General features: G+C 41.7%; 1 protein-coding gene across 1 annotated transcript; it reads left to right on the top strand.

Annotated features, from left to right (window-relative positions):
* Positions 1-4,551: 4,551 nt before the first annotated feature.
* On the top strand, positions 4,552-13,173 carry THOC3 (THO complex subunit 3). The gene is made up of 6 exons (XM_069473902.1): positions 4,552-5,112; positions 5,877-6,033; positions 7,754-7,958; positions 11,232-11,393; positions 11,512-11,612; positions 12,566-13,173. The coding sequence occupies exons 1-6, from the start codon at positions 4,846-4,848 to the stop codon at positions 12,727-12,729; spliced, it is 1,056 nt and encodes a 351-aa protein (XP_069330003.1). The 5' UTR covers positions 4,552-4,845; the 3' UTR covers positions 12,730-13,173.
* The last annotated feature ends 3,619 nt before the right edge of the window (positions 13,174-16,792 follow it).

The following is a 16,792-nucleotide window of genomic DNA, read 5'->3' as shown; positions in this document are numbered from 1 at the left end:
CTACGAGAATCTAATGCCGCTGCTGCTGATCTCATAGGAGGCGGAGCTTATGCAGTGATGCAAGTGATAGGGAGCAGCTGTAAATACAGATGAAGCTTTGCACACTAGCCTGCCATTCCCACTCACTTCCTGCTATGCGGCCTGTTTCCTGACCGGCCACAGACTGGTACTGGTCTGCAGCCTGGAGGTTGGGGGCTGCAATTCTATCATATCCTTTATTGTTTACACCAGTAAATGTAAGTAAGTGTTTCTCTGAGTTCTGTGACCTGTTCTAGCATATTATTGAACCTGAGGAGGGGATCGTGGAAACCCAGATTTATAGGCAGCCCGTCAGAAGTATGGGTAACAATCTGGGATTTGTGATTGGCATCTGAAGTGGGAGGCACTCTGTGGAACTGCACCCTTAACCTGTGGGGTCTGTGCTAACTCTGGTTAGTGTCATGGTTGAATTGTGGGTGCCAGAGAACTGGTTGGTGTTAGAGAATTTGTTGTTAAGGAGAACCTCCACCCTGGTTCAGAAGTGAAATATTGAGAGGGAGTATAGAGAAGGGGTCAAGATGGCCAACTAGATACAGGTAGCATGTGCCATCTCCATGGAGAGGAACCAGAATAGTAAGCAGATACATTTCAAACAGGTCGTCCAGGAGAGAATGCTGGGATTCACCAGAGAAGTGACGGGAAGTACCAAAAGTAAGGAGAGGGTTCAAGGCAGCTTGCCCAGCCAGGAACTTGCTGAGAGCTGGGAGAAGCTCCTGGACTGGGGGAAACAATAAGAGAGAAACCCTTAGGGCCATAAAAAAGAATAAAATCATGTCATTTGCTGCAACATGGATGGAACTGGAGGCCATTGTCTCAAGTGAAACAACTCAGATACAGATACCGCATGTTCTCCCTTATAAGTGGGAGCTAAATAATGTGTACACATGGAAGCAGAGTGTGGAATGATGGAATATGGTGACTCAGAGGAGTTGGGGGTGGGGGTGTGGATGATGGGAGGTTGCTGGTGGGTATAATGTGCATTGCTCCAGTGACGTATGTACTGAAGGCTGATTTGGCCATGATGCAATATGTCCATGTAGCAAAATGGTACTTGTACCCCATAAGAGTGCGTACTGAGAGGACAAACAGTGGGTTTTCCCTTATTCAACATTGTAACCATTTTTAATGGTTCATTGGCATTAAGTACATTCACATTGTGGTGCAACCATACCACCATCATCTCTAGAACTCTTTTCATCTTGTAAAAAATGAAACTTTGTACCAATTAAATAATAATTCCTGAATTCCTCCTTCCCCCCAGTTGCTGGCAACTACCATTTTATTTTCTGTCTTTATGAATCTGACTACTCTAGGTACCTTATATAAGTGGAATTATATAGTATTTGTCCTTGTGTGACTGGCTTATTTCACTTAGCATAATGTCTTCAAGGTTCACTTAGCCCCAAGGTTCATGTTGTAGCATGTGTCAGAATTTCCTTCCCATTTAAAGCTAAATAATATTCCATTGAAGGTATATACATTTTGTTTAGCCATTCATCTGTCGATGGACACTTGGGTTGCTTCCATCTTTTGGCTATGGCAAATAACGTTGTTATGGACACAGGTGTACAAATGTCTTTTTGAGACCCTGCTTTAAATTCTTTTGGATATATCCCCTTAAGTGGAATTTCTGGATCATATGGTAATGCAATTTTTAATTTTTTGAGAAACTGCCATACTGTTTTCCACAGCAGCTGCACCACATATCTGCTTTAGTTCCTAATGTTAGCCTGGTATATAATAGAGCTGTAATATTATCAGCTTCATAATTAAAATTTTAAGCTGCTGCAATCACACTCTGTATCCTTTCCTTAGTTTGATTTAATCACTTCCTTGATATTAATAATTTTAATTAATCTACCTTGCCCAGGAGACCCAAACTTTTCAAACTCTGTGCTGGTCTTTTAGATGTATCACCTTGACCCTTGACTAGTCCCCAGTTATTCAATCAAGGTCTTTCTTTGTTTCTTTCTTCCTTTCTTTCTTTTCTTTCTTTCTTTGACAGGGTCTTGCTCTCTTGACCAGGCTGGAGTGCAGTGGCCTGATCATAGCTGACTGCAACTTTGAACTCCTGGGCTTAAGCAATTCAAGTGATCCTCCAACCTCAGCCTCCCTAAGTAGCTAGGACTACAAGTGCACACCATCACACTTGGCTATTATTTTTGAGTGTTTTTGTAAAGATGGGGTCTTGCTATGTTGCCAGACTGGTCCCAGACTCCTGGCCTCAAGTTATCCTCTTGCCTTGGCCTCCCAAAGTGCTTGGATTACAGGTGTGAGCCACTGTGCTTCAATCAAGGTATTTCATAGATGTGACTGAAGTCCCTAATCAGTTGACTTTAAGTAAGGGAGATTATTTTATATAATCTAGGTGGGCTTGATTCAGTAAATTGAAAGGCCTTTAAAGCAGTGCTTGAAGCTTCCCTGAAGGAAGAAATCCTACCTGTTTATAGAACCTTCAGCTCATGCTCCAAAGTTCCAGCATGCCCTTTCTGAAGGCCTGCTCTATGGATTTCAGACTTGGCTAGCTAGCCTCCACAGTTGTATAAGATAATTCCTTTCAATAAATCTCTTAATATATATCCTCTACTGGTTCTGCTTCTCCACTTCAACGCTAACGATACACACCCTTCTGTTGACGCTTTGTCAGAGGTGACAGGCCTGTTTTCTTTTTACAACAGCAGCTTCTCCAAAGTCCTCTTATCCCCAAAGGACTTATATTTCAAGAGTCCCCTCTTTCCTATCTACTACTCTTCACTGTAGGATTTCTCCCCTATATCCTGAAAATTCCCCTCAACACATCCTATCATCTCTGGCATTATTATTTATGACCTGATTCTGCCTTGAATGACCCTAAAGGTCCCAAGATTCTGTGTAACAAAAATCCTTCAGAGTCTGAGTTTGATCAGCTCCTAAAAGAGAATTTTTGGGTGAGAGAAGGAACTATAAAAATGGTCCATCAACTGTATTCTTCAAACAAGTCAATGTTGTATTAGGCACAGAAATGTTGGGGAACTTTTACAGATTCAAGGAGGCTGGGGAGACATGATAACTAAATACAGTATGAAGTTTTAGACTGGATCCTGTGCTGGAAGAAAAGAATGCTATAAAGGACATTTCTGGCTAAATCAACACAACTGAAATACAGACAGTAGATTAGATAAAACTTCATGTTAGTGTTTAATTTACCAAGGGTGATAACTATACTGGGGGTAGGAAACAGAATACCCTTGTTCTTAGGAAATACTCACTGAAATATTTAGGGGTAAAGGGTAATGATGTATGCAATTTACCACTGCCAAATGTTTAGACAAAAAAGTAATAATGTAGATAAATATATACAGAGAGTGCAAATGGAACAAAATGCTAAAACTAGGTGAATCTAGGTTGTAGGAATAGCAGTGCTCTTTAGTATTGCAACTTTTCTGTAAATTTGAATTTTTCCAAATAAAAAGTTTAAAAAAATGGCCCATGACTCTGTTCCCCTGAATTTTATCTTCCCTTTGAGAATCTCTGACTTTGGTCTCACAGTTGTCCACAGATGTGTGCTAGTCCAGCTTGAAAAGTTATTATCAGGTTCCCTCTCAGGCAAGAATGGTGGGATATACTTATCACAACTGAGAGTCTAACATTTGTGTATACAGAATATGGAAAAGGAACACAAGGGGAAATGAAATAAAAAATGTACATACAAAAATACAAAATTAATACAGAAATATAAAGAATTACATTTACAACATGGTTTCAGATACTAAGTATCAGAGTGCAGATTTTGGAGTTAATAACATTTAAGTTCTAACTTTTGCTCTGTCATATACCCAGTCATGTGACATAGAGCAGGACATTTTACTTCTTTCTTTTTCAGTTTCCTCATCTTGGACGGGGAGATATAAATTTTCAGTGTATGTAGGAAAAAAATATATATACTAGCATATGAAGATTTCTGAAAAAGGGTAAGGAGGAAAACTAGACACCAAATAGTTTCCTACTCCAAGATTTTAGTGATTTCACTGGTATTCTTTGGAGTTTGAAAACCTTTGTAGTTTTCAAGAATTTCTGGTTGCAATGGGAGAGGGAAGAAAATTGGGGAAAGAGAGGAATCTTACTTTCTCAGGCATTTCTGAGAACCACGTGCTTTACATATGGACTCATTTAGTACTTAGGACCTTGTGACACTTCCTTATGTTGCTGGTGGAGGTGTAGATTGTTAGAACCTCTTCACAGATGTTTTGGCAATATCTATCCAAACAAAACGGTGCAGATGTACCCAGTGAAGTTTGTATAGGGATAGTCACAGCAGTATTCTAAAAGCAAATTCATTAAGGGAATCAGTTGAATAAACTGTTACATATTCATATAATTAAGGACTGCACCCATTAAGAAGGATGAGACATCCGCATGTTCTGATAAGAAATGATTTCCTGTATTTATCATAGAAAACAAGGTATGTAAGGAATGCTACCATTGTGGCGGGGACAACCCTAGAAGAAAGGTATTTTACTGATAGGTAAACTGTTGAGAAGGTTAGTATTGGTTCCCTTACTCGATTACAGAGAATATATCTACCAAGGAGTAGGTAAAGAACTGTGAAGTGTAAAGCGAAATTGTTAAATGTAAAGCAGAATTGTCACCGTTTGAAAAGGCACAGGCTCGTGCGCGCTGCATGCCGGGATTTGCAGTCCCTTCCGGGGCGGGCCCTGTGCGGCTGCGCAGGGAGCTGTGGCTGGTTCCAGCGCACGCGTGCGGCGGCGGCGCCAGGCCTCACTGCACCCAGGCGGAGGTGGCAGTGCAAGCTTCTGGGGACCCGGCATGGCGGTGCCCGCGGCGGCCATGGGGCCTTCGGCGCTGGGCCAGAGCGGTCCCGGCTCGATGGCCCCCTGGTGCTCAGTGAGTAGCGGCCCGTCGCGCTACGTGCTCGGAATGCAGGATCTGTTCCGGGGTCACAGCAAGACGCGCGAGTTCCCCGCGCACAGCGCCAAGGTGCACTCGGTGGCCTGGAGTTGCGACGGCCGTCGCTTAGCCTCGGGGTCCTTTGACAAGACGGCCAGCGTCTTCTTGTTGGAGAAAGACCGGTTGGTGAGCTGCTGGGGCCCGGTCCAGGCTAGGGAAAGGGGCTATGGTGAAGCTAGGTGTGATACTGGGGGAAAGAGGCGGGTGGAGGGCGGAGGGGGTGAAGGGAGGGTGAAAGGAGAGTGGGATTAAGGAGAGGGAAGGGGGAAGGAGGGAGTGTGGCGATGAGGAGGGTGCGTGGTGAGGAGCAAGCGGGGTGGGGGCGCGGTGACCAGGGGGAGTGGACGGGCTGGGGCGTGGGGGGGGTGAGGAGAAGAAGAATGGGGGTGTGTAGGGAACGTGGCAGTGAGGTGTGGGGCTGGAGGCTGAGGTGAGGAGAGGGTGAAGACTGTGGTGGTCAGGAGGACATATGGGACTGGGGAGCGCTGGGTAGGAAGGAATGGTGTGTTGGTGAGGAGTGCCTAGGGGCTGTTGTGGTGGGGTCCCTGTGGTGGTGAGCTGGCCCCTTTGAAAGTAATAGGGCGTCCTGTGGGAATGAGCAGGAGGGCTGGGACTTTGGTGGTAGAGTAAGGGTGGAAAACCAGGAAGGAGGAGGAAGGCCAGGGAGGGCAAAAGTGTAAGGGCACTGGTGTGGAAGCTCAGAACAGTTGAGAGTTATTGGGGAGGCGGGAAGGGGGGATATTGGGAACAGCTTTGGAGAAAGGGCTGTATTCTTTTTAATCATCCAGATCTTTGTTGGTCTCTAGATACCTTGAATGAGTAAAATTAAAAAGTTGCATGTGAAGGCAGGTCCATCTGTGTGAAGTGACATCTGGATTCTGTTCTTTCAGGTCAAAGAAAACAATTATCGGGGACATGGGGATAGCGTGGACCAGCTTTGTTGGCATCCAAGTAATCCTGACCTCTTTGTCACTGCGTCTGGAGATAAAACCATTCGCATCTGGGATGTGAGGACTACAAAATGCATTGCCACTGTGAACACTAAAGGTGACTATTCAGAGAGAGGGCAATAGGAAGATAAGCTACTTGTATTCGTTCAACAACCATTTACTGAATATCTTCTCTGTTCCTGGCACTCTGCTAGGTATGAGACATCCTAAGCTGAATAAGAGTTTTCAGCTCCAAGGACCTCATGGTTTAGTGTGGGAAGAGAGACATAGATGTAAAAATGACATAACAAGACACAGTTCATCTTACAATGGAGATGTCTGCAGGTGGATACCTAGAATAGAAATGTAAACGTCTATCTGGGGGAGACAGGGAAAGCCTCACAAAATTTGAGCAAACTCTTAGAATAGCCATAGGAATTCAGTGGTCAGAGTGCAGTGGGTGAGGAGTGTGGCAGTTCTTGGAGGGAACAACATGTGCAAAGGCATGGAGAATTTGGGAAGTTCTGGTAGGTTAGAATGGCTGAAGCAGCCAAGCTTGGTGGCTCACACCTGTAATCCCAGCCCTTTGGGAGGCTGAGGCAGGAGGATCACTTGATCCAAGAGTTCAAGACCAGCCTGGGCAACATAGTGAGACCCCCATCTCCACAAAAAATTTAAAAATTAGCTGAAGTGTAGTGGTGTGTGCCTATAGTCCCAGCTACTTGGGATGCTAAAGCAGGAGGATCACTTGAGCTCAGGAGTTTGAGATTACAGTGAGCTATGATTGTGCCACTGCACTCCAGCCTAGGGAACAGAGCAAGACTATCTCAAAAAAAAAAAAAAAAAAAATGGCTGAAGCTTTGATGGTCTTGGTGGTCTAGGAGAAAATGACCACAAAGTTGTGCAGTACCTTTATGGGGTGTGTTCTTACCCGGTATTATTTTATAAATCTTGAGGCCATTTATTGTAATTGACTCTAAAGTGTCATTGATTGTAACAATGCACCAATGTTTTATGTGCTATTAGGAAAGCAAGTAGCCAGCTAACCATGATACAGGAAAATTTTGAAATGTATCCTGATACATTTTAAGTTGGGTCATAGATACTAAAATGTGAAAAAAATATGCATTTTAAGTCTGTAAAGTAGATGAAATTTTTATCGATGTGTTCAGTGTGGGCCGCTGGACTTTGTTGACAAGACTTGTACCTGGAGGCAGAATGATGTAGTGCTTTTCTCAAGTATACAACTGGTGATGCATGAGTGATTTAGGTTATACATGGGTGAGCATTAAAAGCCAGTTAGGTATATATTTTAATGTCTACTAGAAGAAAAGAACTAGCTCTTAGAATTTATTGCTAAATTGAAGTTATATTTATTTAAATAAATTTTTTGGATCCATTTAAGAAGGATCTTGAATAAAGCCAAGTATAGCTGTTACATGGATAGGACAAAAATTGTGAAGGTGGCATGGAAATGACTAGAGTTTGAGAAATGTTGGTATAAGAGAATAGAGGGCTTTGGGGTCAAATCTGGGTTTAAATCTTGGTCTATGACTTCATAGCTTGGACACTTTGGCCCATCTTCCATTTCTTTATCTGTGAAATGGGGATAATAAAGTGTACCTTAGAGAAGTATTGTGAGGACCAAATGGGGAGATTTGTAGATGAATGAGCTGGACTTAGAGTTGATGATTCATAAGTGATAGTTCCTTCCATTGACTAGGATCTTAATGAATGAGCTCTGAAAATAGCTCTGGTATTCTTGCTAGGATAGCAAAATAAACTCTGGAGGATTATGAGCAAACATATTATCTTTCTGATTGTATCTGGGTTCCCAGGGGAGAACATTAATATCTGCTGGAGTCCTGATGGGCAGACCATTGCTGTAGGCAACAAGGATGATGTGGTGACCTTTATTGATGCCAAGACACACCGTTCCAAAGCAGAAGAGCAGTTCAAATTTGAGGTCAACGAAATCTCCTGGAACAATGATAATAATATGTTCTTCCTGACAAATGGCAATGGTTGTATCAACATCCTCAGGTGAGGGGATTTTGGCTTAGGAGATTGTTACATCTTTGTTCCCAGTACTGTAATGGCTACAGAGAAGAGTTAGATGTGAGTCTATTCTGAAGGAGCTTAAAAGGCAATTAGTAATAAGGAATCCTAACCTCTGTTAAACACATTTGAGCTTTATATTTTATATACTTTGTATTTTATTGAGTCCTCATAGAAATTTTCAGGAGTTGATGGTATGTTTCCCATTTGACAGAGGAGGATCTGAGATTGAGAGATTAAGTCACTAGTCAGCTGGTGGGCACTAGAACTGGATATGCACCTTGAATTGAGGCCAATTTGTACCTTAAAGTTTCAACTTAAATATCACTTTCCCTTCAGGGAACCCATCCACACCCTCCTCTTCCCCCAAGATTAGAGGTAGGTTCGAGGCTTAGTTTGCGTATTTCTTGTTGGAAGCACTTCTCATTCTGTATTGTAATTGCATGTTTACTTATGTATCCCATTAGATTGTAAATTCCATGGCCGTAGGGACTGTGCCTGTTTACTGTTGAATCCCTAATGCCTACCCCAATACATAGTAGGATCTCAGTAAATATTTGTTCTCTAAATGAATAAAATTGTGGAATTGAAATTCAGTTCTGTTCAATTCTATTCTTTCTTTTTTTTTTTTTTTTTTTGAGACAGAGTCTCACTCTGTTGCCCAGGCTAGAGTGAGTGCCGTGGCGTCAGCCTAGCTCACAGCAACCTCAAACTCCTGAGCTCAAGCGATCCTCCTGTCTCAGCCTCCCGAGTAGCTGGGACTACAGGCATGCACCACCATGCCCGGCTAATTTTTTCTATATATATTTTTAGCTGTCCATATAATTTCTTTCTATTTTTAGTAGAGATGGGGTCTCGCTCTTGCTCAGCCTGGTCTCGAACTCCTGAGCTCAAACGATCCACCCACCTCAGCCTCCCAGAGTGCTAGGATTACAGGCGTGAGCCACCGCGCCCGGCCAATTCTATTCTTTCTACTACTCCGGGTGAGCAATGCACAGCAGAGTGAGATAGGTTCTGTGATAGAAAGGCCAGGAGTTTGCTGTAGAATTCCAGGGAAAGAATCTGTCATATTGACTGTGGTGGTTAAAGGAGGCAGCTTCTGAGCTTGATCTTGGAAGAGAATTTTAAGAATCAGCAAAAAGGAACCACACAATTGGCAAAATAGATGTTTGAAAGCATGACTTACTTGGAGAGTGGTTAGGTCAGAGTTGTTGGGGAGTGGCAGAGCTTAGGGAATATGAAGAGAGGGCATGATAATAGGAAGATAAAATTGAAATATAATTGGGACCAGATTATAAAAGGCCTTGAATTTTATGCTTACTATCTTGAATTTTATTTTGTAGGCAGTGGGGATTCTATGACTTTTAAAAAAAAAAAGTTTTTATTATAAAAGAGATATTGAAAACTACGTAAAGCAAATGTTTAACTTAATGACCTATTATATGCTTAACACCTGTATAACCTACCTAGGTGAGAAATAGTTCTTTCCAGCCAGAGGTACATCCATGTATTTTGTCCTAATCACAACTCCTTCCCTCAAAAGTAAACAGTACTTTGACTTTATAGTGTTTCTTCATAGTTTTATCTACCAGTGTACATCCCTGGATACTCTAGTTTTGTTCGTTTAAAAAAAATTTATAGGTTTTTTTCAGTCTGTTAAACTATTAATACTTAACAAAAACTACTGAAAGAGAGGGATGGAGGCTTCCCAGTCTGTTGAAAAAACCAGACTGTGAACATGTGGAGACTCTCCCAGTCTGGAATTTGCTGATTCCATGTGCTGCTTTACTTGGTGGAAACTTTATAGAGATACTTCCTCTCATCTATTATACTGTTTGGTTACCCAGTATTACAGTACATCTAGGGAATGCAGGATAAATTCTTGATTTTTTCCCTTTGTCTTCAGATAATGAATTAGTTCCCTATCACCTTCAAAGATTAGGTTTATTTTTTTTTAAGAGTCATTATGGACTCGTGTATTTAAACATAGGTGATGTGTTCCAATCTATTGTAATTGTTATGCTTATTGAAGCTCAAATTATTCCATTTTTCACCAGTGAGAGCCTCTTCAACTTGATTCATGAGCCCTTTTTTTGACATAATCTTAATAGTCTTCTGTTTCTTGCTGTCTAGTATGATGTTTCATGTTTATTTTGTACATTTCCTGCCCCAGACCTTTAATCAGAAAATTATCTAAGAAGCCTGGGAAATGATACTGAAACTAGGAATGTCCATTACTACTGTGTTGGTCATTGTTTCTGGGCCTTTCCAGTAGACAGCTTGGAAATATATGTTTATATTTTTAAAGATAAAATACCTTGTGAATTCATACTGATAACTTCCAGTTAAAGTTCAGGACTACAGGGATTTTACTAAACTTCTTCTATATTATAAATATATCTCTTTCCTTCCAAACTGAGTGTTCTACTTCTCAAGGGCACAGGGTATCTCAGAATTACAATATCCCATGGTTACTTATTACCTTTATCCCATGTTAAACATACAGCTGTTCCAGAATAATAATACTACTGCCACTACCACCAATGTGATTACTTAAGAGAGAAAAAAATTTTTGCTTTTTGCATATGCTTTCCCCATTCTCCCCTTATTAAAAAAATAGTACTATATATTGTCAGAGTACATAGGTATTACATACTATACCCTCCCTTTAAACCATACATAATTTCTACAAGAAACTGTATATTTAATATCCATCAGCAGTCTTTTTGCTCATAAGTCTAGTCATTTTGGTTGTCAGATCTCTAGTTTCCTCAGGAATAATTCATGGGAACATTATTCCCAGAGTTCTTATTATAGCTTATTTATATACTTATAAAACTTACAGGTACTTTATTGAACTTATTTGTATTTTTATATTTGATATTCAGCTTTGCTGGATATAAAAATCCTTCACTCATATTTTCTTGCTTGTGTATCTTAAAAGTGTACTCCACTTTTTTTTGGCCTTAAGTGTCGCTGTTTAACAGTCTGATGATAATTGAATTTTCTTTTTCTTTAAAGTCAGTGTCTTGATGTTAGTTGGTCCGAGTTTATATTCTCAGGTGTGTGTTGTGCTCTTTCAGTATGTAGTTTGAAAACAATATGTGTTTTGAATTCTTATTTCAGGAAATTATCTTGAATTACAGTTTTTAGTTTTGTTCTATTGTCTTATTTGATTTTCTTCTTCACTGTCTTCTGTTATTGTCAAGCACCACAGTCATTGTCTTCAGTTTGATTGCCGTCTGTCTTGTTTCCCAGCTACCCAGAACTGAAGCCTGTGCAGTCCATCAACGCCCATCCTTCCAACTGCATCTGTATCAAGTTTGACCCCATGGGGAAGTACTTTGCTACAGGAAGTGCAGATGCTTTGGTCAGCCTTTGGGATGTGGATGAGTTAGTGTGTGTTCGGTGCTTTTCCAGGTAAGTGATCTGCCCAGCACTTTCCTTGTTGGGCAAATTAATTTTATTTCTCCTGGGTGAAATTGTATCCTCTTCTAACTGGGTAATTCTGATGTCTCTTGTCCACTCCATATTATAGGCTGGATTGGCCTGTGAGGACGCTCAGTTTTAGTCATGATGGGAAAATGCTGGCCTCAGCATCAGAAGATCATTTTATTGACATAGCTGAAGTGGAAACAGGTAACTTGATGAGATCTTTTGTCTTTCATCCATGGCCAACAGACTTCTCTTGTTGTGTGTTTTTATCTCGGCACGTTACTACTTCACCAGCCTTATCATAAGTGAATTTGTCTCCTTAAGGCAAGTTTTTTTGTATTATGACTGTTACTGCCAGGTAATGAGGGAGCAAAGAGTTAGGAAAGTAACAGACAGGTCTGAAGGAAAGTGATTTAGGAAAATATTTCACATTTTGTTAACTTTTAATTCTTCCATTATAATGAAATTTGTAAAATACAGAGGAGGAGAAAGAAAAAAGCATCACCTGTGTTCCCACCATCTAAATGCAAACTATTTGAATGTTGTAGTATATTTTATTTTTTGCCTAAATATGAACTTGAAAAAAACATATTTTTTGTAATTTAGGGAATTTTCAGAGTTTTGCTTTAAAAACAATGAAACAGACATAAGTTGAAAATAAAAATACGGGAGGGAAATATGTAAGGGAAATTCTTACAAAAGCATTTCCTCAGCTTTATTTTTTAACGTAGCTTTATTGTTTTTGGAAATATGTGATACTCGTAGTAGAAGAATTCAAACTATGTAGAAAACTTCCAAGAAGAAAGTAAAAAACTTGAAATTCCACTATTTAAAGAATGCCTCTGTTAACATTGCGGTGAGCACTGTCCAGCCATCCAGCCACGCAGGTCCCTTATGTAAGCCCAGGGTCCCATGATGCAGTGATGCTCTCCTGCTGGGGACCTGCTGGGAAGGTAACCTGCCTGTGTTCAGATCCTGCTCCACCACCTCCTGGCTGTGACCTCTCTGTGCCTCAGGGTTCTTCACTGTCAAATGAGGTAATTTATTTTACCTATCTCACAGGATTATTAAATGGATTAAATGAGTTAATATAGGTAAGTACTTAGAATGTGCCGGAATTAAGGTGTTGATTTGTTTCTCTATATTGACTTCTATAGGAGACAAGCTATGGGAGGTGCAGTGTGAGTCTCCGACCTTCACTGTGGCCTGGCACCCCAAAAGGCCTCTGCTGGCATTTGCTTGTGATGATAAAGATGGCAAATATGACAGCAGTCGGGAAGCTGGAACTGTGAAGCTGTTTGGACTTCCTAATGATTCCTGAGATGAGGTCGTAGGGAGAGGAGGCCCTGGCAGAGGCCTTTCTTTGTGCAGTTAGTTTGGTCTGTTCCCGTGGAGTTGGTGGGCACCCTAAACATGAGTAAATTGGTATAAATTATAAAAGTCTTTTGTCAGGCTGCCCATTCCATTTCCCTTCCTTATTGTGTTTTAGCTGTTTCCATTCTCCCCTTTCCAGCATCAGTTAGCTAATGAGGGCTGTGCAGTGTGGGTAACGACCCCAGCATACTTGTCCTCAGGACCTCCTGTCTTCTCCGCTTTTGGGTATATGGGGGATTTTGTTGAGTTTGATACTACTTGGATAATACCTCGTTTGGAGGAAGGGCTAAAGCAGGGTGGGATGGGTATGGAGGGTTTTTTTAATAATTAAAAAAGAAATATATATTATTTTGGGAATTGAGCATTTAATAAAACTGACCTTTTTATTATGAGACTTGTGAGACTCTTAAAATTATGATATTATGTTCTTATGTTGCATTTTGTATTTTTTCAAAATCTCAGAAATAGAGTTGAAATTTAAACGTTATAATTCTGTCATATAACGTCCTAACCAAGAGCACTGTGAAATGCAGGGACAGAGCTTGAAATGCATGGGCCACAGCAATGCTTAAAAGTCATTAGATGCTTATATGAATGCATGTGTGCCTGGCGTCATTCTATAAAGGGTCTATGGACAGCAAATTTATGGCAAACACTGAGAAAAGTAGTAAAATATAAACAAGAAATACAAAATCAGGGTAAGACAAATATAAATTAGGATAGAAAGTCAAGACTGGGGAAATGAAATAGAAATATGTAAAGATAAGGACCTAATTGAATGACTGAACTAAACTTTTGGCTCAGAGTTCCCTGTTGGCGAAGTGAAGAGGGATAAGTCATTAGCTGCTTCTGTTAAATGGGAAATCACGTGCCGATTCCTCATGGAGAGCAAAGCTTAATTCTTACTTTTAAAAAAGAGTGGCTCATGTAGAGGGTTCATATCTATAAGCAGAAACAAAATAGAAATATACCTCAGTAAGTGATGATTGTAGAAAATTTTGGAAAAAGGTAAGCAAAAAGAAAAATAATAATCCTAGTACCAAGTGATAACCACTATTAGCATTTTGATATATATCCTTCCTGAAGTTTTTCTGTGCCCATATTTATGTATAAAAACATGTTTATCTTCATAAAAATCTTGAAGGGTAGACAAATCAAGTATGACAAAATATATTAGGCAAGGTGCCCAGTACCATGTTGGGTAGTATAAACACTCAGCAAGTCTTAATAGACAGTTTTAGTTACTGGGCATGTCTTACATGTCTGGTACTATAATGAGCACTTTCCATCAGCTGTTACTCAGTGTTTGCAACAGCTTTTTGAGGTGGGTGTTATCACCATTTTACTACCTCAGGGAGTTTAGGTAACTTGGTATTACTCATCAAGTGACCTTATTCAGATTGAGGTTTGCTTGAAGGCCTGTGTGCCATCTGTTGCAATGGGCTCCTCTGTTTCTGCAGATATTGCTGTTTTCACTTCAGAGATGAGTAAACCTTGTCTCTGAGAAGTCCACTATTAGCCCAGGTTAGTGAGTGATCTCCATTGATCCCTGTGTTCAGGCCCCCAAGCCTCTGTCTCACCTTCTCTGAAGAATGGTCTTTTCAGTTGCAAACCAACTTGCTGTATCATTGTGTCAAAGTTTAATATTGTTCGTGTCACTAGAGTAAACTTTGGTCCATTGTTTCTTTTTTTTGCAATGATCTGTCATTCCTGTGGTCTCTTTCTGTTAATATATATTCCCCTTGGCATTGGAGCCAGATGCTAAGGGTTTGGGCTGGGTCTTAATATTTGTTCCCTCTTCTGTCCATGTGGATTTTTTTTCTCCTTTGGGTTTGTGTAAAGTAGTGATCCACAACACCTACCACTTAAACAAGATGAGACTTTTTGCATGTAACTAATGGAATGCTTTGAGCAACAGGAAAACACATCTGTGAGGAAAGAGCTCCAGCCTGTGGCAGTTTTCGCAGGCTGTCAAGGTCTTGATGACACCATATCTGTGCCTTTGCTTTGAAGTCCTGGAGGAACTCAAGGTAGGTCCATTCTGGAAAATGATGTAAAGTGTCCCAGACCTGGGGGCCTTCCTTAGTTTGAGAGCATTTTGTAGTTCCGCAGAACTAGAAGGATGCCATTCAGAGTCACAGCTGGCCATTTATTATTCTGTCCAGGCATTTTCTACGGTTGCTACTACACACACTAGCAAGCCAGAAGTGAGTTAGATTTTAGTTGGCAGGGAAAGTCTGGGATTTGTTGTACCAATGACCCATCGCGGGGTTGACTAGAGTTACAAGTCAGGCTAAAAAATGCTATACAATTATAGTATTACTTTTTTTGCTGAGATCCTGGTATTTATGGCATGAGAGCCAAGGAGGATGAACCATGCCAAATGCAAAGCTTGTGAGAGGTTGTGTGTGTCTTGTTGGTTGTCCCCCCACCTTGACCTGCCTGGGTATAAGGTTGTGCAGCTAGCTGGGTCCTGGCAGAGGGCCCTGTGTGGGGGGGGATGGGGTCAGGAGGTTAGTGAAGGGAGTCCTGGCCAGAGACAGGTTGATCTAAGGAACAGGCTAAGCCCAGAGCAGGCTCAGCTCTCCTCAGCAGGAGATTGAGGTGTGGGGTACCAGAGGGAATCAGGAAGAGGCCAGCCTTGGGAGGCTTTAGAGAAGAGAGAGAGAGAGTGTGTGTGTCTGTGTGTGCGTGCGTGTGCGCGCACAAACACACACATTAGGAGCTGGTTGGGGTGTGATGTGATGTGTGGGTGGGGTCAGTTTAGAGCGTCCAGGAATGGGGTAGATGTGCCTTTGAGCCCTTTCTTGTTTCAGCGATGTATTCCCCTTAACTAAGGCTTTTATTTGCAAAATGGACCATGAAATATCTATCCTCTTTGGAAGGAAGAAGGCCATAGAATGAATGAAAAGGAAAGTCGTATCTTCAGGAAGGGAGTAGAGATCGTATATGTAGAATGCATTGCAAACTCAGAAATAGCTATATACGAGTAGGTGTTTCCTTCCTTTCTGTCTCGGACACTGGTGCAGTGGAAATGACACTGCTTTGTACTTGGGCAGAAGCAGATTAAAATCCTGGCTCCCGCAGTGATTTATCTGAATCCACTTTCCTCATCCATTAAGTGGGAGTAATTAATCCTCTTCTCCTTGGGTTGTTAGGAGAATTAAACAACTGAAGTGTTTATTAAGTGGCACAGCACCTGGCACACTGCGTATGAAACCCCCTGGCCTTACTTGAGGTGGAGCAGCCCCTGATGAGAGCACGGGCTGGCTGCAGAGACACGTCAGTCCATCAGCTTTCTTGGCTCCAAATGCCGCAGCTGCGTGAGTCACGTTCATCATTCCGGGAGAGGTGCTGGAAAGGGAGGGGACGTATCCGTCACATGCCAGGCACACTGGGAGGTTCAGAGGAGCAATGTTCGATCTGCTGTCTGCTTGCAGTGTGTTCGGGCCCACGATGGATATGTGTGTGTGAGAACAAGTAGAGCACAACTCAGAACTGCATACCTAGGGGGAAATAGGAGGAGCAGGAGGTCAAGGTTGCTAGCTGAGGCTGCTAGGAAAGGACGGGATGGGAGGAGGGGCCTCCATGCAGGTCTTGAGTATAGCAGATGTGAATGTGGGCCGAGCACAGGGCTGCTGCAGCTTGGAGCAGAGCTGAGGTGGCAGCTGTGTAGGGATGTGGAAGCGGTGGTCAGGGGGAGTTTGAGTTGAGGGAAGTGGGAGGGAAGGGTGCCAGGCTCTGGACAGTTTCAGTTTGGACTGACCAGTAGTGTGGCTGGGTAAGTAGGAAAGAGACAGATAGACCTGGGTTCAGATCCTTTTCTGCTACTGCTAATGGGGAGACTTTGGCCACATTATTTCACATGCATGATTTGGCTTGTCTTTAAGATGGACATAATAATAGTGTGACTTATGAGGGTTAAGTGAGTTGACATGTATAAAATGCCTAGCTCGTAGTGGATGTGCAGTAAACAGCAGGTATTATTGTTATGTAGGTGTTAATACCAT

Source organism: Eulemur rufifrons, chromosome 7 (genome assembly GCF_041146395.1).
Source record: "Eulemur rufifrons isolate Redbay chromosome 7, OSU_ERuf_1, whole genome shotgun sequence".
NCBI lineage: Eukaryota > Metazoa > Chordata > Mammalia > Primates > Lemuridae > Eulemur > Eulemur rufifrons.
This window is presented reverse-complemented; position numbering and strand designations above follow the sequence as displayed.